The sequence below is a fragment of the Zingiber officinale genome, chromosome 4B, assembly GCF_018446385.1.
Source record: "Zingiber officinale cultivar Zhangliang chromosome 4B, Zo_v1.1, whole genome shotgun sequence".
Classification (NCBI taxonomy): domain Eukaryota; kingdom Viridiplantae; phylum Streptophyta; class Magnoliopsida; order Zingiberales; family Zingiberaceae; genus Zingiber; species Zingiber officinale.
In genome coordinates this window covers 116,026,162-116,051,663 of record NC_055993.1, presented here as the reverse complement: position 1 = coordinate 116,051,663, position 25,502 = coordinate 116,026,162, and the positions used below count along the sequence as shown (strand labels likewise).

Here is a 25,502-nt window from a genome sequence, read left to right as displayed (position 1 = left end):
TCCTTGCTCTTTTGGTTACATTCCTTTGAGGATGAAGCTTCTTCTTGGACTTCTCCTTCGGAAGTTGAGCATCTCTCAACTTTGGAGTCCTACTCTTGGTCTTGCTCCAATGAGTCGCCCTCTTTGGATTCCTCTTGATTCAGTACAGTGGAGGGAATCTCATGAACTTTAGCCAATTTGCTCCAAAGCTCCTTGTCATCCTTGAACTCTCCAATTTGCTCCAAAATGTGGCTAGGCAATAGATTGACCAAAAGCTTGGTCACTTTATCATTGGCCTAACATCTTTGGATTTGTTCTTGGCTCCATTTGCTCCTCTTGAGAATTTTGCCCTTTGAATTCTTGGGAGCTTCGAAGCCTTCCATTAGAGCAAACCATTGCTCTATCTCCACCATCAAGAAATTTTCGATCCTTGATTTCCAAAGATCGAAACTAGTAGATGTGTACGGTGGAGCCACCCTTGTGTCAAATCCAAGTCCATCTTGGAATTGCATCTTGAAGTTGAGCTTCTTGAATTCTTTGACTTTGATGAATTTGCTCCAACTTCTTCACCCTCTAGCTTTGCTTGTTTTGCTTGCCCCTTCCGGCGATGATTCCGGTGAAGAGCGGCCTTGCTCTGATACCACTTGTTGGGACCGAAAAGTAGCTAGAGGGGGGGTGAATAGCTCTTCGTGTGCTCATCGTCGGCGTTGCTCGTTTCTTCAGAGATATGCAGCGGAAATATAAGAAACAAAAGCATACAACGCTAACAAGGATGATTTACTTGGTATCCACCTCACAAGAGGTGACTAGTCCAAGGATCCACACCTACTCACGCACCCTCCACTATGAATAACACTCCTTTATGGTAACTACCAAAGGAGGAGAAGCCCTACAACACTCTCAATACAAGAAGAAGAAAGGGAAATACAAGATAAGCAAAAGTTTACAAGATATACAATAAAAATCCTAACCCTAACTTCTTCTTCTTGTTTTTGATCCGCCTCTTGACTTGGAAGAGCCTCCAAGAATCTTCAAGAACTGGCGATCTGGAGCTTGGAGAGAGCAATGGAGGTGCTGAAGTGATCTGAGATGAATCGGTGAAGTTCTACTAAAGGAAACATTCGCCTGCAGCTAAATACGACGCCAACGGTCGGATCCCGATCGATTGGATCGCTCCCAATCGATCGGGGAGGCTTTGGATCGATCAACCGATCTATCCAGAGTGGCTCTGTGCTTTCTGGAATAGCCTGGATCGATCGGCTGATCGATCCAGGGCTTATCGCGCACAAACAACAGCTCCCAATCGATCCACTGATCGATTGGGACCTCTAGATCGATCCACGGATCTATCCAAAAGGGTTCTGTTCGTGAGGACTCACCCGATCGATCAGCTGATCGATTGGGCATGATCCAATCAATCGGCTGATCGATCCAAATCTATTGGATCAATCCGCTGATCAATCCAGATCTGCTGGATCAATCCGATGATCAATCCAGATCTTGGTTTTTGCCCAAAAGTAAGTCCAAAGCCCCCTAAACCAACATTCAGTCACCCGTGACTTGTTGGTACATAAAACCTAGCATCCGGTCACCCTTGACCAGCTAGGACTCTCTCACCAAGTGTCTGGTCAATCCCTTTGACCCACTTGGACTTTTCTCCATCATGCCAAGTATCTGGTCACTCCTTTAACCTATTTGGACTTTTCCTCATCGTGCCAAGTATCCGGTCAATGCCTTTGACCTACATGGACTTTCACCAGATGTCTGGTCAACCTTGACCCATCTGGATTTCCCCGTGCCTGGCTTCACTCACCAGGACTTCCCTTCTACCTAGCTTCACTCACTAGGACTTCTCTTCTGCCTGGCTTCACTCACCAGGTCTTTCACCTAGCTTCACTCACTAGGATTTTCTATCTTCCTAGCTTCACTCACTAGGTCTTTCACCTGGCTTCACTCATCAGGATTTTCTATCTACCTAGCTTCACTCACTAGGTCTTTCACCTGGATTCACTCACCAGGATTTTCCTTCTGCCTAACATCCCAGTTAGGACTTCTCAGTCAAGTATCTGGTCAACCTTGACCTACTTGACTCTTCTTCAATCAACCTGATCAGAGGGAAATTACACCAAACAATCTCCCCAAATGAACAACTGCACCTGCACTTGTCCATATCATCGAAGTCTTGTATTGTCAAACATTGAAACCCAAACCAAGACTCAAGCTTGGTCAACCAGGTCAACCTTGACCTGAGGGATATTGCACCAACATTCTCGAGTCCCAGCTGGTTGCTGCTTGAGCCGAAATAGAAAAACCAAAAGTCGAGGCCTGCGTTTGATGCAATTTCCTTAAAATAGATTTATCCTACCTTCGACGGTTCTTCGAGATTACATAGATCGTCTATTTTTTAGAATACAACGACAAACTATGATCACCACCAAGCACTAAGGGTTGCCACGAATTACACTATCACTATGATTATGCTGAGTGAAAATGCACAACAAAGAGGTAGAAGACAAGGGAACGAAGTGGATGGATTTTTGCCATTGTTCATTATGTGTTCTACTCAAGATCATGACCTCCTTTTATAGGGGAGTCTCCCCTTTGACTTCGTTAAATGACCGAGTAAAGTCCTTTTATTGCCTTTTCACCCAGATTAAAATGCCAATCGTAATTAACCGTTTCACCCTAGAGGTATGGATAAACCATTAACATCCGTTAATGCATCTGTTATGCACTTGAGTAGGTACCAAAAATGTATTCATTTGGCAAAACGTTAGTTCATTCACTTGGATAAATTTTCCCCAACCTATCCAACATTCGACGCACACAGGTCATGTTCGCACATGAGTTACTTTTGGTTCAGTGCAATCCATACCCCTGGATTGCATCAATTATGCACTTGAGCAGGTACCAAAAATGTATTCATGTGGTAAAATGTTAGTTCATTCAGTTGGATAAATTTTCCCTTGATCGGTTTAACATTCAATGCACTCAAGTCAAGCTCGCACACGAGTCACTTTTGGTTCTATGAAAAATTCTAAGAATTATACCTCCAATTCTCTTAGAAGTGGCTCCACTTCTTTCTCACATAGGTGATTTCTTAAGAGTATTCTACATTACTCTATTGAATTATTAAAAGTCATATGCTTAACCTCTATCCTTTCAAGTCAAAGATACTAGGGAAGGAATCCCTAAGAGTATTTTTGACAAGACCAATGTGACTAAGACTTCTAAGAAGTATAACAAAGTCACAAAGAATGTCGCAAGAGAGGTCATCTCTAAAGTTGATCTAGTAAAGTGACTAAGGTTCCAAAAAGACCTAATAAAGTCACAAAGAAGGTTACAAGGGAAGTTATTCCTAGAAGTAACCTAGTAGAGGTGACCAAGGCTTCTAAGAAGCCTAAAAAGGTCCTTAGGAAGGTATTTAGGGAAGTCATTCCTAGTGAGTACCTAGAGCATCCAAGGAGTACCAATAGGTTTTGGGTTCCTAGGAGCATATTCTCTACACCCTAGATGAGTTTAGAGAGTGTCAACTCTAATTGGAAGGTTAGTCAACCCAACCTTGATAAAGTTGACACTTGAGAGCATTTTCAAGGTTATTGTTAACCTTTGAAAATGAGAAGGATTATTAGGGTTACTCTTTGAAAAAGTAATATATGTGTCAAAATTTGAGGAGTTGAATCTAATTTAAATTGACACACTTGAGAGAGACAAAAGAAATGGCAAATTGGGAATTTGGCATTTTCTTATGGAATTAAAGGAAATATAAACCTTAATCAAAATTGTCACTCTTAGAAAGAGTAAAATGTGCCAAATAAAATTTGAGGATTTAATTTTTAATTTCCATTGGCACAAATAGGAAAGGATAAAAGACATGCCAAGTTGAGTTTTGGCATTTCTTCAAGAAATAGGCAATCTAGGATTAGAATTTAAAGGCTTAGCTAAGGGATTAAGGATACTTAGATAGTCTATCTAGGTATATTTTATCTATGCTAAAGTGTCATATTGATTGCCTATCACATGTCATGACATCATATGTTGCATTCATCTTTATTATGAAAAATACAAAAATATCATGTCATGTTATACATACATCATATAGTAGTAGCATGTCTTTTGAAAAATTGCTCATCTTGATGTATGCCATATAACATCATGCATTATTTTAATTCCCTTGCTATTAAGGACAAATGACATCTATTATGAATAGTAAATATTCCAACAAGTGGGAGTATACCAAGTGACATCCTAGGTGGATGATCATAAATTTCATAATGCCTAGATAGATATGCATGATCCCTTAGTTTAGGGTAAAACCAAATATACATCTCATAAAGAACCATAAGGTGACTTGTATGCGTTTTAGTATACATTAGATACAAGTGAGATGTTAGGATGGTGAACAAAACTCAAGATGTTGATTTAGTGAATCTTGTTGAGTTTTAGGTTCATCAAAACACATAGTTATGTGTTTTCCAATCATTGGGAAAGCTAATGTACAAGTCATGTGCATTGAGCCCAAATAATATGGTTGGATATTGGTTTTTAAAATACTTTTGAAAACCTTGGTGAAAACTATCTTTTGATAGTATTCATCATTGAAAAGTTAGACACAAACTAGGAGAAAACATTGAAGTTTTCAAAAGTTTTTAAATTTGTGTCACTCTTTGAAAATAGGAAGTTTTTTCATAGAAAACTATTTTTTCTTGATAGAGTATACCCTAAAGAGTATCTACATGAATTTTCACGATTTTTGTAATTTTGTATAATTTTTGGAGAGTTTCTAAATTTTGCTAAAACTAAATTTCAAAAAATCAGAAACTCAATCGATCAGTCGATCGATTGGGATGGTTTTAATCGATCAGTCGATCGATTGGGAAGCCAATTCCGGTGAACAGAGGGTCAGTGGATCGATCAGGCGATCGATTGACCCAGGCTGGATCGATCAACCGATCGATTCAGAGGGAGTTTCTGCAAGTAGAAGCTTGCGGAATCAATCAATGGATTGATTGAAGTAGCTTCAATCGATTGAGTCCCAACTTCAATCGATTGGGAAGTCTGATTTGTTGGTGCAATATTCCCTAGGTTAAGGTTGATCTGGTTGACTGAGCTTGAATAGGGTCAAGCTCGAGTCTTGATGTTTGGATTTCGATGTTTGACAATACATGTAGACAACACATGGAGATTGCAGGTGCGATTGTTCATGTGGGGAGATTGTGAAGGAGAGTCAAGTAGGTCAAGGTTGACTGGATACTTGACTGGAAAATCCTGATGAGTGAAGCTAGGTGAAAGTCCTGGTGAGTGAAGCCAGGCAGGTGTGGAAAGTCCTAGTGAGTGAAGCTAGGCAAAAGAAAATCCTGGTGAGTGAAGCCAGGTGAAAGGCCTAGTGAGTGAAGCTAGGCAGTAAGGAAAGTCCTGGTGAGTGAAGTCAGGTGAAAGTCCTAGTGAATGAAGCTAGGCAGTAAGGAAAGTCCTGGTGAGTGAAGTCAGGCAGAAGGGAAGTCTTGGTGAGTGAAGCCAGGCACAGGAAATCCAGGTGGATCAAGGTTGATCGGACACCTGGTGGAGATAAGTCCGAGTGGGTCAAGGATGACCAGACACTTGACACAAGGAGAAAAGTCCAAGTGGGTCAAAGGGATTGAATGAACACTTGGTGAGGGAGTCCTAGCAGGTCGAGGGTGACCGGATGCTAGGCATGATGTACCAACAGGTCATGGTTGATCGAATGTTGGTTTAGGGGACTTTGGACTTGATTTTGGGCAAAAACAAGGAGTTAGATCGATCAGCTGATCGATTGTCTCATGCCCAATCGATCAGTTGATCGATTGAGTGAGTCCCCGCGACAAAGGCTTCCCCAATCGATCAGCCAATCGATTGGGGAGAATTCCCGATCGCACAGAAAGCTTCCCAATCGATTAGCCGATCGATTGGGAGCCTCCAATCGATCGGCTGATCAATTGGGAGCTGCGATTTTACGCGATAAGCCCTGGATCGATCAGCTGATCGATCCAGGCGATACCCAAGAGCACAGAGATGCTCTAGATTGATCGGCCGATCGATCCAAAGCCTCCCTAATCGATTGGGAGCAATCCGATCGATTGGGATTCGACCGTTGGCGTCGATTAAAGCCGTTGTCGAGCTCTTTCTCCGCAACGCTTGCACTATTCAGCTCCGATCTTCACAGCGATTCCAGAGCTACTCCACAGAGTTCTCACCGCCAGATCTTGAAGGTTCTTGGAGGCATTTCCAAGTCAAGAGGCGGATCTACAACAAGAAGAAGAAGCTAGGGTTAGAGTTTCATTGTCCAAATCTTGTAAGCTTTCCCTTGTATTTGCTTCTCTTTGTTTCTTGTTGTATTGGCAGTATTGTAGGGCTTCTCCGCCTTCGGTAGTTTCCGAAAAGGAGTGTTTATATAGTGGAGGGTGCGTGAGTGTGTGGATCCTTGGATTAGTCACCTCTTCTTGAGGTGGTATCTGTTGGTGCAACATCCCTTAGGTCAAGGTTGACCTGGTTGACCAAGCTGAGTCTTGGTTTGGGTTTAGATGTTTGACAATAAGATATTAATTGAAGAAGAGTCAAGTAGGTCAAGGATGACCGGATACTTGACTGGGAAGTCCTAACTGGGATGTTAGGCAGGAGGAAAATCCTGGTGAGTGAAGCCAGGTGAAAGACCTAGTGAGTGAAGCTAGGCAGGAGAAAAATCCTGGTGAGTGAAGCCAGGTGAAAGACCTAGTGAGTGAAGCTAGGCAGGAGAAAAATCCTGGTGAGTGAAGCCAGGTGAAAGACCTAGTGAGTGAATCTAGGCAATTGGGAAAGTCCTGGTGAGTGAAGCCAGGCAAGAGAAATCCAGATGGGTCAAGGTTGACCAGACATCTGGTGAGAGTCCAAGTAGGTCAAAGGGATTGACCGGATACTTGGCACGAGGAAGAAAAGTCCAAGTAGGTCTTAGGGAGTGACCGGATACTTGGCAAGAAGAGAAAAGTCCAAGTGGGTCAAAGGATTGACCGGACACTTGGTGAGAGAGTCCTAGCTGGCCAAGGGTGACCGGATGCTAGGTCTTATGTACCAACAAGTCATGGTTGACTAGATGTTGGTTTAGGGGCTTTGGGCTTGGTTTTGGGCAAAAACCAGGTTTGGATTGATCCGTGGATTGATCCAGCAGGTTTGGATTGATCCGTGGATTGATCCAGTCGATTGATCGGTTGATCGATTGGGTGGATCCCGCGACAAACTCTCCTCCGATCGATCCGTGGATCGATTACGAAGTTGGGTTTGTCGGACAGAAGCCCTCCGGATCGATCACGCGATCGATTCGGAGGCTCCAATCGATCGGTGGATCGATTGGGGCGTCGGAAATCGCACGATAGCTTTGGATCGATCCGTGGATCGATCCAGGCATGTTTCTAGAGCACAGAGGCGCTCTGGATCGATCCGTGGATCGATCCAAAGCCTCCCCGATCGATTGGGAGCAATCCAATCGATTGGGATTCGACCGTTGGCGTCGTTTATAGCTGTTGGCGTGCGATTCCTTCGGAAGAACTTCACCGATTCATTCCAGATTCAACACAGCTCCTCCCCAGCACTCTCTAAGCTTCTCACCGCCAGTTCTTGAAGGTTCTTGGAGGTTCATCCAAGTCAAGAGGCGAGTTGCAACGAGAAGAAGAAGAAGCTAGGGTTTTTACTACATTTCTTGTAAGCTTTTGCTTATTCTTTACTACCCTTTCTTCTTCTTGTACTGAGAGTCTTGTAGGGCTTCTCCGCCCTCGGTGGTTACCGAAAAGGAGTGTTTTCATAGTGGAGGTGCGTGCGTGGTGTGGATCCTTGGATTAGTCATCTCCGTTGGAGGTGGATACCAAGTAAACTCCTAGTGTTAGCGTGTTTGTGTTTGTTTATGTATTTTTCGCTGCGCATTCTTGAAGAAACAAGCAACACCGAGCAACGAGCACGCGACGAGCTATTCACCCCCCCCTCTAGCTACTTTTGGTCCTAACAGTATCAAGTAAATCCCTAGTGTTAGCGTTGAGTGTTGTTTCTTTGTATTTTCCGTTGCATTTCATCACAAGAAACAAGCAACGACGAGCACGCGATCGCGCCGAGATATTCACCCCCCTCTAGCTACATTTCGATCCCAACAAGTGGTACCAGAGCAAGGTTGCTCTTCACCGGAGTCATCGTCGGAAGGGGCAAAAAGCTAGAGGGTGAAGAAGTTGGAGCAATTCTACAAGTTGAAGACTTCATTCAAAAAGCTCAACTTCAAGATGGAATTCCAAGATGGACTTGGATTCGATACAAGGGTGCCTCCACCGTTCACAATGACAAGCTTCGATTCTTGGAAATCAAGAATCGAAAATTTTCTTATGATGGAGATAGAGCAATGGTTTGCTCTTATGAAAGGCTTCAAGGCTCCAACAAATTCAAAGGGCAAAATTCTCAAGAGGAGCAAGTGGAGCCAAGAACAAATCCAAAGGTGTGAGGCTAATGACAAAGTGACCAAGCTTTTGGTCAATCTATTGCCGAGCAACATCTTGGAAAAAATTGGAGAATTTGAAGATGTCAAAGAGCTTTAGAGCAAATTTTCCAAGCTCCATGAAGACCCCTTCACTGTACAAAATCAAGACAAATCCAAAGAGGGCGACTCATTGGAGCAAGACCAAGAGGAGGAGGACTCCGAAGTTGAGAGATGCTCAACTTCCGAAGAAGAAATCCAAGAAGATTCATCTTCAAAGGAATACAATGAAAAGGGCAAAGAGGGAGCACACTCTTTGTTTCATATACAAGATGAAGATGAAGAAGCCTCCACCTCTAGGATTGAGGGGGAGCGACTTTCAGTGACGCCGGATCAAGAAGAAGGAGAAGCTTCTACATCCTGGTCAAAAGGAGAAAAAGATGATGTATCCTCCAAAAATCAAGAGACATCAAATGGAGGATCCAGTGCCATCCCTACATGTAAAGGTATAAATATTTCATTTAAAAATAAAAATCATATCATATGTTTTGAATGTAGGGAACATGGACACTACAAGAACAAGTGTCCTAAATTGGCCAAGAAAAAGGACCAAGTGGCACCAAAGGGCAAGGAGAAGCCTAAAGAGACCGCTCCTGGAACAAAGAAGAGTAAGGAGCATATTGTGTGCTTCTCTTGCAATCAAAAGGGACACTATCAAAGTCAATGTCCCAAGGGGAAGAAAGTGGTCAAGGCTCAAGGAGTAAGCACAATTCAAGGGGGAGCCCCCAAGGTAAAACGCAAGGTATCATTTGTTGAGCCTAACCCTTTAAATAATGGTAAAAAGCATGCTAATACCAATTTTTATCATTTTAATACTATTTACCATAAAAATAGGGAGCATGATAGCATTAAAGAAAAACATATGGCTCTCCATGCTAAGACTACCACACCTAGGGTTAGGAAGGTAGGTAAAAGGTTAGGAAATAACACTAAGGACCATAGTTATAAGCCTAGAAATAAAAATGCTCAAGGATTTAAAGAAAAATCAAAATCTAGGGATTTATGGGAAGAAAATCAAGTCTTAAGGTCAAGACTTGATAAAATGGAAAAGACCCTAAAAAGGATGGAAAGTATCCTAAAAGGGAAAAATGAGCAAAACCTAGGTTTAGCACAACAAGGGTCATCCAAAGGCCATAGGGGTTTGGGATACAAACCTAAAACCAAAAAGATATGTCTTCTTACCATATGGTTCCATATAATTATGGAACCAACTCTAGGTCAAAAGGTCAAGTCAAAAATACAAGGGAAGTTATCCCTAGAAGTATTTTTGCAACAACAAACGTGACTAAGACTTCTAGGAAGTATAAGAAAGTCACTAAGAAAGTCACAAGGGAAGCAATTCCTAGGGTTGACCTAGAAAAAGTGACCAAGGCCCCTAAGAAGCCTAACAAGGTCACTAGGAAGGTATCTAGGGAAGTTATCCCTAGTGAATACCTAGAGCATCCAAGAAGCACCAATAGGTTTTGGGTTCCTAGGAGCATTTTCTCTACTCCTTAGATGGGATAGAGAGTGTCAACTCCGATTAGAAGGGTAGTTAACCCAACTTTGATGAAGTTGACACTCGGAGAGCATTTTCAAGGTTATTATTAACCTTTGAAAATGAAAAGGATAAACGGTTACTCTTGGAGAGAGTAAAATATGTCATAATGTGAGAAATTTGATTTTAAAATTAAATTGGCACATTTAGGAAAATCATAAGAACTACCAAGTTGGGATTGCGGTATGTTTTTAGGAATTAAAGACAACTTAAGCCTTAATTTAATTTGTTACTCTTTAAAAGAGTAATTTGTGCCAAAAATTTGAGGAATTTGCTTAATTTAAATTGGCACAAAATTTATAAAAGCAAAAGAAATGTCAAATTTGGGTGTTGGCATTTTCTTGGGAAGTTATGGGCAATCTAGGATTTAAATTAAGTTAGCTAAGGTTTAAAGATACTTAGGTAGATAATCTAGGTATATTTTATTTATACTAATTTACCATGCTTTGTTTGCCCATCATATGTCATGACATCATATTTATTTTGCATTCATGTTTTATTATAAAAAATATAAAAATATCATGTCATGTCATACATACATCATGTTGTTATAGGAAATTTTCTTTTGAAAATTATTTCTTTTTGATATATGCCATAACATATCATGCATTATGTTTAATTCCTTGCAATTAAGGACAAATGACATTTACTAACAAGTAACATCCTTGGTGGATGTTCATAACTTCAAAATGCCTAGGTAGATAAATTAGGGCAAAATCAAAATTTTACATCTCATACGAACTATAAGATATCCGAGGGACGCAAGGCTGATGGAGATATCTTACCCTAGCATTTTTCAATCGTACATAAGATGTCAATGTAACATTGTTTGAAATTATAATTCCTATTTATGACCTATGACTCTTCAACTATCACTCCTAAATCTCCACCGTACTTTCTCCTTTTTAAATAATTTTTATAAATGGAGAAACTCTTACATGATCACACTAAAAAGATAAGCACAAAGCAAAGGCAAGTAAGATAAACAAGAAACTACGCTAAGAATTACGACAAGTTCAAGAATTATTAAAAGGCTCTCTTTGGTTCTCCTTGTACAGCGGTTAAGTTGTCTTCGACCTTTACTTTTTTTATTTTGTCATCGATCAATCGTCTGTCTACAATGCATTGTAGTCCTCTATTTTCATGATTACCTCTAACTCTAGTGTGCCATTGGATCTTTAAGTTGATTACGTTCACACAAGTTGACTAGTTTCCTGGGCAACAATGACTAATGTCAATCTCACTCGACTGCTTAACTTCTCATGTGCTTCTTTTGCGCAATCAACAGTCATCTTTCTTTTCAGGCTTTGTTAGGGGATCATTTGAATACCCATTGACCCAACAGGTTCAATCACTACTAATCAACTTTACTTCAAGCAAAAATATTATATTCACGATCCATCAACCATGAGTCACCTTAGCTCACCAGTCCATCATGAATACTTTTGAGCCAACTGAAGCTTTGACTTAGTCAACTAGCATTGCACATAACTAGTGCCCCACCATTACAAACTTAGTTTATGCATACGAAGAGCGACCATAGCTCAGACTCAATCCACACGACCAACATGTGCCTGTCCAAAACCCGATCTTAGCACATCGGGAGGTTATGCAACTGGAGGGTCCAGAACACAAATAGAGTCCCAGGATGAAGGCCCATCCATTACACACGTACTGACGTACAATCAGGCTGCTGGGATCACCACGCCACTGCCAAAGTCGCATGACAGATTTCATACTTGCAATAATAAGCAAACTAAGCATAACAGTTCAATTATTATATAATCGAAAGAGAATGGTGTTTATCTAAAAGTATTCAGGAGCCAATCTGTTCACTGGGTAAAGTAATATCAAAAGTGATGGGAACGCCCTCGAAGTATGGCATACTTCTTTGTTGGAGCTGCAGGCATTCTTCCTGTCTGGCCGTGGTAGGATCGAAAGTCCTTCCACAGTTAAGAGCCAAACCTTGTTTTATTCGTCCCAATTTCCGGGCATGCAATACTTGCTTTGAGATGACTGGAAGCCGGATTGACTGGTACTCTTCCAAAGCAGAACTTAAGTTCTCCAATCCCCATTTTTTGAGGCAACAACCCAGGACTGCTGCATCCTGAATGGACATGTTGGTGCTTCTCAACCCATGTGGAGTTGTTGGGTGGGCGGCATCTCCGACTAGCACGACATTGTCCCGGAATAACTTTGGTAGAGGGTCGCTGTCATAAATGATATTTATGAAAGGTTCCTTGGTTTCTTTCATGACCCTAGCAAGCTCAGGAACCCAAACCTTGTCTGCTTCTTCATGCATCGTCTCAATCATGGAATCACTCACTTTCACGGTTAGTGAGCTTTCCTGAAAGAATCTAAATCAGTCTAGGAAACATAATTCAGTTCCAAAAAAATATAAAATTCTGATAACACAATGTGATAAGTGAATCAACTTTGCAGAACTCTAAACAAAGAATTCAGTGAGACTGATTACTAGAAGGATTAGCAGATTGCATGAATCTAATGACCAACTGAGATTTACTACCTTGCGCTCAGGTTCTGGGCCATTTATATACCAAAGCCAATTAAGTCTATGGCCTTTCAGTTCATAGAGCACACAATGTGTTGCAAGGGCCAGATCAAAATATAAGCAATCCGCCAGATCTGGATAAGATTGACGAATACCAAGGATGATGTCATCATTTTCTCTGCCTGAAAAATCTAAAATCCCTCTCCAGGCATAGTAGCCGGAATACCTGTCATGATTTGAACAATGTAAGATGAATGTTGATGGAACTAGAGTAGCAGAGACAGACAAGAGTGGTCAAGTAGATCTTAAAAGCATAACCTTGGTTTTCTTATAGCTTTTTGTCCAAAGAAAGACAAGTGATTGCAATTGCACAAGAAAATAATGCTCACCAGTTTTGACTGCAGAAACCAAAATGGATAAGAATCTAATTTCAGATAAACTACATGTGAGTTCATGACTAGTAGATGGGTTACTAGAAGCACATGGAGTCAATGTGAAACCATAAGTGCCAAAAAACATTATCCCCTTCAATTCGTTGCATAGTTTAAAAGCATATTAGGCACTGCACCTTCTGAATATGTAGAGTCCTATTACTTATGTAAAATGTTTAATCTGATATCAGTAAGCACAGAAAACTCTTAGCGTTATAGACAAAACATGGAATTTGACAGTACTATATACACAAATTGAATTATATGACAGAAATGATTTTATTATTCAAACTACTCTTTTGTTCTCATCTGAGTAGACAGAGAAGCAACTCAGATGATAGGGGAAGTGATGCTATTTTAAACTTGAAAGTCTTAATTTATGATTTTTAGAATACAAGTTTTAGATTTCATAAGTTTTCTTTAAGAACAAGCCTAAGTTTTATTTTGAAGTAGTCAAGACAAAAAAAAAAAAGTTTGGGCTACTTAGATAAAATAGTTTTAGGAATTAGTAATTTGTGCTAACCTTATCTTACTAGGTGCGGTCAGCTATATGGATCCTTCTTCGCCATTAGGTTCTATCCTGACTCTATCATCATCTATATTTAAATAAATTTTATCAAGTTTTATTATTGCTAACTAAGTCTTTCTTGGTCTTCCTCTTCTTCGTTTGATGTGCACATTTGTCAAAGTTTCACATCGCCTAACTGGAGAATTTATTTGTCGTCTAATTATATGTCTGTATCATCTTAAACGCGTCTCTCGTAGTTTTCCCTCAATAGGTGCAACCCCGACATTTTCTCGAATATTTTTATTTCTTATCATGTATATTCTTGTATGTCTATGCATTCACCTTAACATCCTCATCATTGCAACTCTCATCCTCTGCTCATGTGTTCAAGTTATAGCCCAACATTCAACTTCATATAATATGGCAAGTCTAATTGTCGTTTTGTAAAACTTCCCTTTAAGTCTTAGAGATATTTTATGTTCACAAAGAACACCTAACACTTTTCTCCATTTCAACCATCCCGCTTGTATTTTACATGAAACATCTCCCAATCCCTTTATTATTTTGCGAAAATGATCTTAAATACTTAAAACTATAACTCGTCATATCCTATCTTAACAATTATCTATTTACGTTTAATATTGTTAAATTTAAATTCGTTTTTACTCTACTAAGTTTAAAACCTTTCAGTTCTAGCATTTCTCACCAAGATTCGAATTTAGCATTTACTCATTCACGTGTCTCATCTATTAAAACATCATCATATGCAAACAACATATACCATGATACCATATCTTGGATGTGTCTAATGAGTTCATCCATGATTAATGTAAAAAGATAGGGACTTAGAGATGATCCTTGATGTAACTTTATCCTTATGGGAAATGCTTCGGTTAATCGACCTGGAGTCTTCATTTTTATCATTATAAACTCCTACATATCCTTAATTAGTTCAATATATACAATGCTAACACCTCTCTTTTCTAGAATTCTCCATATAATTCATCTTGGACTCTATCATAGCTTTTTCTAGGTCGATGAATATCATGTGCAAGTCTTGCTTCTATTCCCGATACTTTTCAATTAGCGCCTGAGAAGATGTATTGTTCTCTACTACTAATCCTCTGAAAAGAATATCCACTCATATGGGTCTTAGACATATGATATTTTCAAACTAAGAATACGGGGACTTGTCAAAAAAAATCCAATTTAGAATACTGGTACAACGACATAATTAATGTTAAAAAGTTTAAATACTAATATTTCATCAAATATTAGCTCAAATTAATTGTATATAACATATATCATATAACATCGAGCACATATCTGAATTTATATAAATTTTAAAAGGTGAAAATATCTAAATGTATATAGCCTATAAATAGTAATATAAATTAAGTCATATACAGGGATGACAATTTCACCCGAATCCAATGGAGGATCCGATATTCAAGCCGAATGAAGGAGGGTATGGAGGGACTATCGATATCCGATATCCGACCTGAATACCCAATTAAATAATATATACATATATTAAATAAAATTTTCTTTTTCCAAAATCTACTAACTATTTTTGTTGATATTACGATGAGGCTATATAAATGTTTAATCTATTTTTTTAATTATATATATTTTTTAATAAGATATTAATTTTTGTATATTTTTGTTGAATGATAATAGTTGGATAGAAAGAAGTAAAATTGTAAGTATAGAAGATATCCGATCCTTTAATGGGTATGGGTATACCTATCGGATATTTTATACCTTTAATGGGTATGGGGACGTTGAATATAGAATCTGATCCGAACCCGACTCATTGTCATCCCTAGTCATATAACTTAATTTGTATAAGTTATAAGAGTTATATAAGTCGTAAGCCTTATTACTTTAGCTCATTCCTAATAACTCATATGCCTAACATGTTGGGGATCTTGTGGCCGGCTAGAAGGGGGGTTGAATAGACGTTGCCCCCAATTCGATTGCTTTCTACGTATTCATTAGTACACAGCGGAAAACAAAGAATACAAATACAAATATGAAAGCTAAAGACAATAAGAGAGAATAAGCAAACCGCTAACACGTTGCCTTTAACGTGGTTCGAAGATTAGGGCTCCTACTCCACGACTGTCCGTAAGGTGAACGATCTCTATCTGTCAGTGGATTAGTCCCCGGAAACTCCGACTACTCAAGCAACTCCTTCTGGGTGGAGAAACATCACCACAACACCAACCAAGAACACTTGGACACAAAGGGAACCTTGAGCACTTAGTGACTACTAATTAGGCTTTAACCAAATCTAATTTCGTCACCTTGGCCAGCCATCCCAAGCTCCATTTTATAAAGCTTGGGAAGAAACAGCAAGGTTGTTTTACCATTACCAGTCGACTGGTCCTTGCACCAGTCAACTGGTGCCTGGCCAACGACTTTCCAACGGCTCTTTACTAGTCGACAACACCAGTCGACTGATCTCTATTATTTGGGCACAGAACCTCTCTGTGCTCACCCCTAGTCGACTGGTCCCAATACCAGTAGACTAGCATAACCCTAAACCTAGAGTTTTCCTTCCCGAGTACATTTCTCTCGCACTCGAACCCTCGCGACTCACTTGACACTTCTTCACACTTTGACCTCTTGCCTTCAAGCGTACTTCCTTTGGCTCTCGTCCCTCGGATGCATCCAAGCCCGCGGCTCGTCCCAATGTCATCCTTCGCGTATGTCTCAAAGTCGCTTCCCTCGGCCCTTGTCCTTGCTGCCTTATCCACGGTCCCTCGGATGCTCCATCCTTCACTGGACCCGAAGCCATCAAGTTGTGTCATATGTGTATCCTGCAAACCTGCAAACCTGCACAACTCAAATACACATATCAAATACAAGGGTGAACCTAACTTAAACCTTTGCCCAAACACCAAAATACATGGTCGCATAGACCATTGGGATTGCTCCAACAATCTCTCCCTTTTTGATGTTTGGCAATACGTTTAAGTTAGGGAAAACATAATAGCAAATAAACATGCTAAAACAAATGGACTTACACCGCTAAATGGACTTACGTTGCAAAGGCTACACACTTGGATTTACACCGCTGTAACAATATGCACCATGCATTAGAACTTATCACAAGGCTCCCCTACACCTAAGCTCCCCATTGAGCTAGGAATTTTACCACAGGGATATTTAAAAACCTATCACAAGGCTCCTCCTACCCAAGGGTACTTAAGGTTTTCCCAACTAAACCTTACTTCTCCCCTTTGCCTAACATTAAAAGCTTCCAATAATATCCCAATTGTCAAAAACTTGATCATCAAACTGACCCTAAACTCATGTATTTATCCACCATGAATATCATACACCTATACGAGTTGATCTAGTCAAAATCAGTGCTGAAAAACAATTTCAGACTGGTATCAACTGACTACCTCCAACATCAATCGACTGCACTTTTCGACACAACCTCACAGAAGCATTCTGTGGTTGAAAAACACTGTTACCTGCACCAGTCGAGCCCAATTCAACATTTTCAAGTAGATTTCATAAATGCACCAATAATCCAAAAATCCCCCAATTTTGTGGAGAAGTCTGTTTTACCCGTGTCTACTTAGGAAAAATACATTTAAAAATGTACATATTTCAGATCCCAAGATTGGCATGAAATCCAAAACTATCTAAATGGTTTAATTGAACTTTGACCTAAAGTCCTAGTTTTGGCTTACTCTTGATGTATTTGCTCATATCAACCCACAATGCATCCCTAGCATTGGTTTATATGGCATCTATACATCCAAAATCAATTATCAAGCTATATGACCCCAATGTCATATTTCCAAGCATGAAACACAACCCTTGTGTGTCAAATCCCTAGGTTTGAGACTCAAATCCGTCTCCAAACCACTTTAGCACATTCCATGGCTCTTCTAGACTCCCAAGCAATACCCACTTAAGATCCATTGGCCATGGATCCCAAATTGACTCTGTGAGCTCCCCCTAGAGCTCTTAACCTTAGTCACCTCCCTAGGTGACTCATCTATTTTGCCTAAACCACAATGATGCTCCTTAGAAGATTTCTTTATCTTCTTGAGCTTGGACACAACATCCTTGCGATAGTTATATGCAACCCTAGCATATTTCTTTTCCTTGGCCTTAGATGACCCTCCTTTACCATTATCATTTGTCACCCTAACATATGATTTCTCATTGGCCTTGGAGGAACTAGATTGGTATCCCAAACTCGATCTATCATTATTGGGTCTTTGGCTACCCAACACCATACCTAATCCCTTAAATCCAATATTGAATCTCTTAAGGAATTTTTCTAACTTATCAAGCTTTGTCTTCAAAACTTGATTTTCCCTTTCTAGGTTCCTAAACCTAGAGTCAACATGCCCACCTTGGGCATTCCTAGACCTACCCATTTTTCTAGGCATATGTCTCCCCTTCTTGGGATTTTTACCTAGGTTCTCCATTACCTTCTTCTCCTTAGGTAATGAGAATTTAACATGTCTAGGGTTATCATGAATTGGTCTCCAAAGGTTATGATCTACATTTACCATATTCCTATCATGATATCTAAAGCCAAAATTTTGCATGAGTAAATAATAGAAATTATTTCTAACATGCATGGGAGAATAAACATTTGAATTATAATTCAAGTTAGAGTATACCTCCCTTATCTTTGAAGCTCCCCCTCGACTTGAGCTTTTCTTCTTCTTCTCCCATTTCTTTAGATGTTGTAACTTTTTGAGCTCTTCCTTCCTTGGGCATCTTGTGTGGTAGTGTTCCATTTTACCACGCGTGAAGCATTTAATGTGCGTCTTCTCCTTCTTCATCCTACAACTCAAATTAGATTCTAAAGGAATTGAATTGAGTTTAGGAGTTACCTTTTTCTTACCCGATACCTACTCTTCTAGTATCCCTTCTCATTGCACCCGAAGCAAATGATGCGGTCTTTTGACTTCACTTCAGTGGAGGTGCTCACTAGGTTGACCTCCAAGACCTCCTCTTCACTTGTCATGGATTCTTCTTCAACCCTTAAGGATGTTTCCTCATCCACACTTGCGGATGACATTTCTTCATCCTTCTCCTCCTCGGATGATAACTCATCTTCCATCTCCTTGGAAGTTAAACACACGTCATCTTTCGGTTACTCTTCCTCCACTTGAGTCACTTCATCATTTTCTTCTGATTTTTCTTCTTCTTGTATAGGCATAAGTTCTTCGCCTAGAACCTTCTTCACTTTGCTCCACAATTAGTGGGCATTCTCATATTCTCCTACACGACTTATAACATTAAAAGGCAAAATACCTATTAAAATTGATATTACCTTTGAGTTTGCCTCTGATCGTGAGGTTTGTTCTTCCGTCCAATAACGTGGTTGGAGTTTCTTCCCATTCTTGTTTCTTGGAACTTCAAACGGTTCCTCCATCACCATCATCGTGTCCCAATCTGTCTCGAAGAACACCTCCATTCTCGCCATCCAAGAGGTGATATCTCATAAGCTTCCTCCTTCGAATTTCAGCGGGACAATCAAACCGGTCATCCTTGCTTTTCTCGGCGGTTAGTTTGACGGAGAGCGTCCTCAGCTCCGATACCAATTGTTGGGGATCTTGTGGCCGATTAGAAGGGGGTTGAATAGACGTTACCCCCAATTCGATTGCTTCCTATGTATTCATTAGTGCACGGCGGAAAACAAAGAAAACGAATACAAATACAAATATGAAAGCTAAAGACAATAAGAGAGAATAAGCAAACCGCTAACACGTTGCCTTTAACGTGGTTCAGAGATTATGGCTCATACTCTACGGTTGTCCGTAAGGTGGGCGATCCCTATCCATCAGTGGATTAGTCCCCGGAAACTCCGGCTACTCAAGCAGCTCCTTGTGGGTGGAGAAACCTCACCACAACACCAACCAAGAACACTTGGATATAAAGGAAACCTTGAGCACTTAATGACTACTAATTAGACTTTAACCAAGTCTAATTTCGTCACCTTGGCCAACCATCCCAAGCTCAATTTTATAGAGCTTGGGAAGAAACAGCAAGGTTGTTTTACTGTTACCAGTAGACTGGTGCACTAGTGCCTCTCCAACGGCTCTTTACCAGTCGACTGGTGTCAAGATCAGTCAACTGATCCCTGTCGTTCGAGCACAGAACCTCTCTGTGCTCACCCCCAGTCGACTGTTCCCAATACTAGTCGACTGGCACAACCCTAAACCTAGGATTACCCTTCCCGAGTACATTTCTCTCGCACTCGGACCTAAAGTTGTAAACAAGCCGAGCCGAGCTTTGGAGTGTTCAAGCTTGTTTGATAAAATAACCGAGCCGAGCCTAGCTGAGCTTAAAATAAACTAAGCTTTTGAAATGATTGTTCAAGTTTGACTTGGTTTATTTTTTATGAGCTTGAGCTTGTTTGAAACTTGGCTTGAGCTTGGCTTGTTTAGATGTTATCGAGCTCTCAATTCAAGCTTGGTTCGAGCTTGGTCAAGCTTGGTTTGTTTTGATGTTATCGAGCTCTCAATTCAAGCTTGTTTGATTGTTTGAAAACTTTAGTTCTTAGATTGGTTATTGAGCTTGATAATTTAAACTTATTTGTTTATTTTATTTTATTTTATTTTATTATTTATTTAGCATATTGAAAAGAGTTTTATTAATGAATATGGTTCGTGAACATTGTTCACGAACGTTAACAAGCTGAACACATATGTGTTCAAGCTTGTTTGTTTAGTTTAACAAGCTGTTCAAGCTTGTTTATTTAATTAATCTCGTGTATATTGAACGAATATATACAAGCTCTTACCAAGCCGAACACCAAGCTTGCTCACGAACGTTTGGTTCATTTACAGCCCTACTCGAACCCTCATGACTCACTTGACTCTTCTTCACAGCTTTGACCTCTTGCCTTTAAGCCTACTTCCTTTGGCTCTCGTCCCTCGGATGCATCTAAGCCCGCGGCTTATCCTAATGTCATCCTTCGCGTATGCCTCGAAGTCACTTCCCTCGGTCCTTGTCCTTGCTGCCTTATCCACGGTCCCTCGGATGCTCCATCCTTCACCGGACCCGAAGCCATCAAGCTGAGTCATATGTGTATCCTGCAAACCTGCACAACTCAAATACACATATCAAATACAAGGGTGAACCTAACTTAAATCCTTTGCCCAAACACCAAAACACATGGTCGCACGGACCATTGAGATTGCTCCAACATAACCCACCTTTTGTTCTATTATAAATGTATACTTTATTTAATTTTTAAAATGTATTTCAATTTTTTTAGTAGTTAACTCCACCTAGTGGGATAAAGTTTAGTTGTTATTACTGGTTGTTGTTATATTTCAATTTTTTAAATTTTAGCAATTAATTAAGCTAAACTTATCCAAAATTATTAGCTTTTAGGGTTCAATTTAAAATTTATTTAGAGTTTGGTTGGGTCCTTCACTTCAAAGTTAATTGGGTCCAAATAAAGCTTGTTTTAGACTTATGTTGACTGGTTTAGGGTTGAACCAAGTGTATTCTTGGTTTGGACTACTTCAATCATGTTTTAGCTTGGGTTAGTCAGGATTAGGGATTTTTGAGTTATTTATTTAATTCTCCCCTCTACCTACTATAACTCCCACACCCAAGCCCTCCCTCACTCATCCCTTTGTGCCCCACACACGTGTCATTAGTGATCTCAACCGTGGGAGCTACAATCATCCTATATGTGAATTACGGCACATTCATCCTCTCTGACAGCTAAGGTATTCCCTTTTTATCTCTCTCAATCTCCCTATCTCTCTTCTCTCACTTTCTCAGAATTTTTCTTGCATCCATCTTTCTTGAGTGGCAATCGTATCTCATCAAGTGGCAATGCCATTGAACGAAACTCCCTCACTCCACACAAATGATGTAGTACTCTCTCCGGCATAGTGCCATTGAAATCCATCTCCTTCTAGCATGATTTCTTCTTCTTGCTCTCACATGCAAGCAAGTATGACTACTTAAACTAGTATGTCATATGTATACCTATGACATATCGACACAAGCACAACACAATATGTGTTTGCTAAATAATTAGTGCATAAGATTATTCCTCTAACTTTTAAGAGAATATGTTAATGTTGGAGTTGTAAACAAGACAGCCCTAACAACTTTACTTGCAGTATTTTCCAATTAATTAAATATTTTAAATGCTTTTGGTTCTCTATATGAGATCGCTTGATTTTCATGTTTCATCAATTGTATCAAAGTTACACCTCTCGTACAGTATTTAACACTTTTTGGTATTGTCATGCTCGCTATTCAATAGTCAATCTACCTATCTCCTTAAAAGTGACTTTATCCTTCCCATGTGCAACTCGACAACCCATATTTGAGCATCACATTCCGTTGTATTTGATACAACCGCCTAATTTTGCTTCACTAAGCATCTTTGTTGCTAACTCATAACCGTCAAAGCAACTTTCTCTGATGGACTCATTAACCCCACCTTGTGTTTAGTCAGAGTTGTACCAAACAAGCAAATCACTATTTCTTCAGAACTACAAGAGAAACTTGGACTCTTCACTAAGAGCACTTTAGCATCTTCATCTTGCATCATTTATTGGGACTTGTTCAAGACCTAGATATAGACCATTGAAAAATGAAATTTGCAAGATGTTGTAATCTGATTACGCTAACACAGTAATCTATTTGCACCAAAATAGCAAGCATGCAATAAACGGGTAATATAAGAGTAAGGTTCAGAAATTGTGTATATCTGGTTGAAGCGTCGGCGTGCCGACTGTCTTTAGAGAATTTATTGCCGCCCACGGTACAGAGGCTCTCCGGCAAAATTCTCCCAAGATCCGACAACCACTCGCGCCATTCGTAGGTGCACTCCAAGACGAACGGCGCACTCGAACTCAACCTCAGATCGCGGAACCAAAGCCTCAGAACAAAGGAAAACTCGGAAGGAAGAAGAGGAAGGAGAAAGCAGAGAATGCTTTGCTTGAGAAAGTGAGTTTAACCAGGAACAGAAGGAGTGTATTTATACACTCTGAAGCAGCGCAAGCACACCAGGAATCAAAGCGTGCGTTGCTTCACTTCCTCACGCGGACAGAGGTGCGTCGCATTGCTTCGCTTCCTCATGCGGACAGAGGACCCAAGTGCGCTTCCTCACGGGCGGGTCAGAACCAGGAACTGGCAAAAACAAACCAGGCCGCCTGCAAGCGCGAGGCCCACGAGCTGAGAATTTGCACCCCCCCTGTGCGCGATGATCGTGTGCGTCGCGCCCGGTTTATGGATTTCCGGCTCGAACCCCCCGAAACCACTTGATTTGGGCTCGGCCCGCGCATACGTGTAGGCCCCCTTAACTTTGCTAAGCAAGGATGGAAGGGGTCAATAAATAAGGCCTTCCAACCTTCTTTGCTTAGCAATGTGGGACTAAATGCATACATATGCATTACCAAAAGAAATAACTTGAATTAAAACTCAACACAAGACACGTTATAACAGGAAATTGCAAAGAAAAGAGATCTCTACTATTCCCCCAATTGATCAAGACCAAATTGTGGCAACTTCAATAATAAAAAAGCTTACACCACTTGATGGGTAAACTATAATTTTTAAATTACTTTTATTTAATTTAGTCAGTTACTTTAAATTTCCTACATTTGATTAGTTTCATATCCTATTTATATATATTTAAAGAAATCATTATATAGTTAATCACTTTATTTATATTTAATTTAGCCATTATCCATCATTTAGAAAACAAAAACGTAATTTGTATGCAATTTTATTTTATAAGACTCACTAATTATCAATAGCCTTAGATCAACATATTAAGATAAACCAATCACTAATGTGAGAGATATAATATTAGTTGCAAATGTCCTAAAATCAAAATGCAAGACCAACATAGATCTAAGAAAACTAACTTGGACGGCCAAGACAGCTTAATAAAGAAGATAAAATGTGAAAATATGTATTCTTTAGATGAAACCTTGGATAATGATGCCATTAGGAGTCGTAATGTAGTTCTCCTTGATAAGCAAGAATGATGTGGTTTCAAATTAGAAATATTAAATTTGAAATTTCTAACATAAGTAAGTTTTGGTTTCATAATTAGTTTTTTAAGAAAAATATTTTGACGCGGTCAAGATAATGTAAGAAAATTTATATTAGTAGAATAATTTGTTTTAGGAATTAGTTATCTATTTACTAGGTATTTAAGGGATAGATTATTTCTTGTTTAATTTCTAGAACACTATGTCAATGTTGGGACTTTTAGAAAAAAAGATCATAACCCCTTTGTCCGCATTATCTTTCAATTAATGAAATTTTAAACTAAAAGTGTGAGTTTTAATTGTTAGTGTGAGATTGTTCAATTTTGTGTTGCATAGGAAAGATTTTACATAGAAGAATAAGAAGTATTAAGAAGATAAAAGCATAATTTATGCATCATGTTTCAGTTTTGACTAAAAAGTAAGAAAACTTCTTATTCTATGAAATAATATACCCAGTTGTTTGTATCTAAGGGACAACAAAAGCTTGTACAAGCATTAATACTATAGGTAGTAAAGTGATAGGCTACAATCAAAACATGAATATGCATCTAGATTGTGTAATTCCACATTGGACCGGGGAGGACATCAAAGAAACTATCTTATCACTTCAAAAACAAAAGGCAACTTGAATTGTAGACATAAGACGATTCTAACATTCTGTATTTAATTTATAAACGATAACAAATATACTTTCTTGGCATCAGACTAATGATTGGTAACTGAAACATAGAGAAAACTGTAGTCAACATGAAATCAAAGGATAGCAAAACTAGGAGGTTAGTGAAGCGAACAAAGCTCATGTTCCTTGGTACCAAGTCACATACCTTAACTTTGAGTTAGGGAAAAGTTGACGACGGATGGAAGACAGACAACCGTCGGCGGCTACAACCAGATCGCTAGCAATCCCAATAATCTCATCAGTACGAAGCACTCTGGCTTTAGTAACAACCGAAGATCTGCCGTCTGAAACCTCAAAGGACATAAATTGGTGGCCCCAGAGGACGGTGCCCAGCGGCAGCGTACGGAGTAAGATGGAGTGAAGATCTGCCCAATGGGCTGCTCTGAAATCGAAATCTTCGTCCCTCGTCAGGGTTCGGCTATCCTTCGTCCCACTATCAGTCAGGCGATTCTGCATCACACAAAGTAAAATGGGTGAATATTCGAGGACGGGTTGGAAGAGTAATGAAGAACGAGAGGGGAACAGCGAGCGAACGAGATCGATGGAGAGGGGGGAGGTGACATCGTGGAGGTGGGGGTCAGAGATCCATCGGCTAAGGAAGCGAAGGGACTGAGGATCGAGGCAGAGGCCTGCTCCGGTGGGACTCCCATCAGGCGGTGAGGCCGATTTCTCGAAGACGGTGACTCGCCAGCCGGCGGAGATGAGGGCGTGTGCGCAGGACAACCCAGCGATGCTTCCGCCCACCACCACCGCCTGCGGCTTTGGCGCCTCCATCCGCGGCTTTGGCGCCTCCACCCTGGAGTGGATGACTCTTTGTAGCCATCGGATGAAACATTTTAAAAAGGGCAGAAATTTGGAAAGAAGAAAATTAGGTTTTTAGTGTTGTAATTTATATTTTTTTCAATTTTATTTAGTCCTGTTATATGTTAATTTATATTTTTAATTTTATAATTTATAATATTTTTTAATTTTAATCCTTTTTTTTTAAATTGAAATTTTCAATGAAAAATGATGGGTTATAAATTGAATTTGGAGATTTTGATTTTTTATGACCCACGTGTATTTTATATTTCAATCACAAATTAGATATTTTTCGTTGAAAAATTTTAATTTTGGAGAAAAAATGACTGAAATTAGAAAATATTATAAGTTACAGGATTAAGAACGTAAATTAACTTATAACAGGATTAAAATTGAAAAATATATAAATTACAGGATTGAAAATATAATTTTCTCAATTAGAAAGATAGGAAATTAAAATAACATGTCTAATAATATATTTTTACTATAAGAAAAATTAATCAGATTATCAATTTATGAAAATAAACCCT

At 39.6% G+C, this 25,502-nt stretch overlaps 1 protein-coding gene across 1 annotated transcript; it reads right to left on the bottom strand.

The window, feature by feature from the left end:
• Window positions 1–11,779: 11,779 nt before the first annotated feature.
• Window positions 11,780–24,978, bottom strand: LOC121976135 (6-hydroxynicotinate 3-monooxygenase-like). The gene is made up of 4 exons (XM_042528142.1): window positions 24,706–24,978; window positions 24,317–24,621; window positions 12,550–12,760; window positions 11,780–12,369 (listed from the first exon to the last, which is right to left on the bottom strand). The coding sequence occupies exons 1-4, from the start codon at window positions 24,943–24,945 to the stop codon at window positions 11,839–11,841; spliced, it is 1,287 nt and encodes a 428-aa protein (XP_042384076.1). The 5' UTR covers window positions 24,946–24,978; the 3' UTR covers window positions 11,780–11,838.
• Between the last annotated feature and the right edge of the window lie 524 nt (window positions 24,979–25,502).

What these genes read in the sequence shown, in the direction of transcription:
- LOC121976135 (XM_042528142.1), bottom strand. Translation starts at nt 24,945, where the DNA reads ATGGAGGCGCCAAAGCCGCAGGCGGTGGTGGTGGGCGGAAGCATCGCT. An exon ending in TTCCCTAACTCAAAGTTAAG is followed by an intron (nt 12,761 to 24,316) that starts GTATGTGACTTG and finishes AAATCATGACAG; the next exon opens with GTATTCCGGCTACTATGCCT. An exon ending in GCCCAGAACCTGAGCGCAAG is followed by an intron (nt 12,370 to 12,549) that starts GTAGTAAATCTC and finishes AGATTCTTTCAG; the next exon opens with GAAAGCTCACTAACCGTGAA.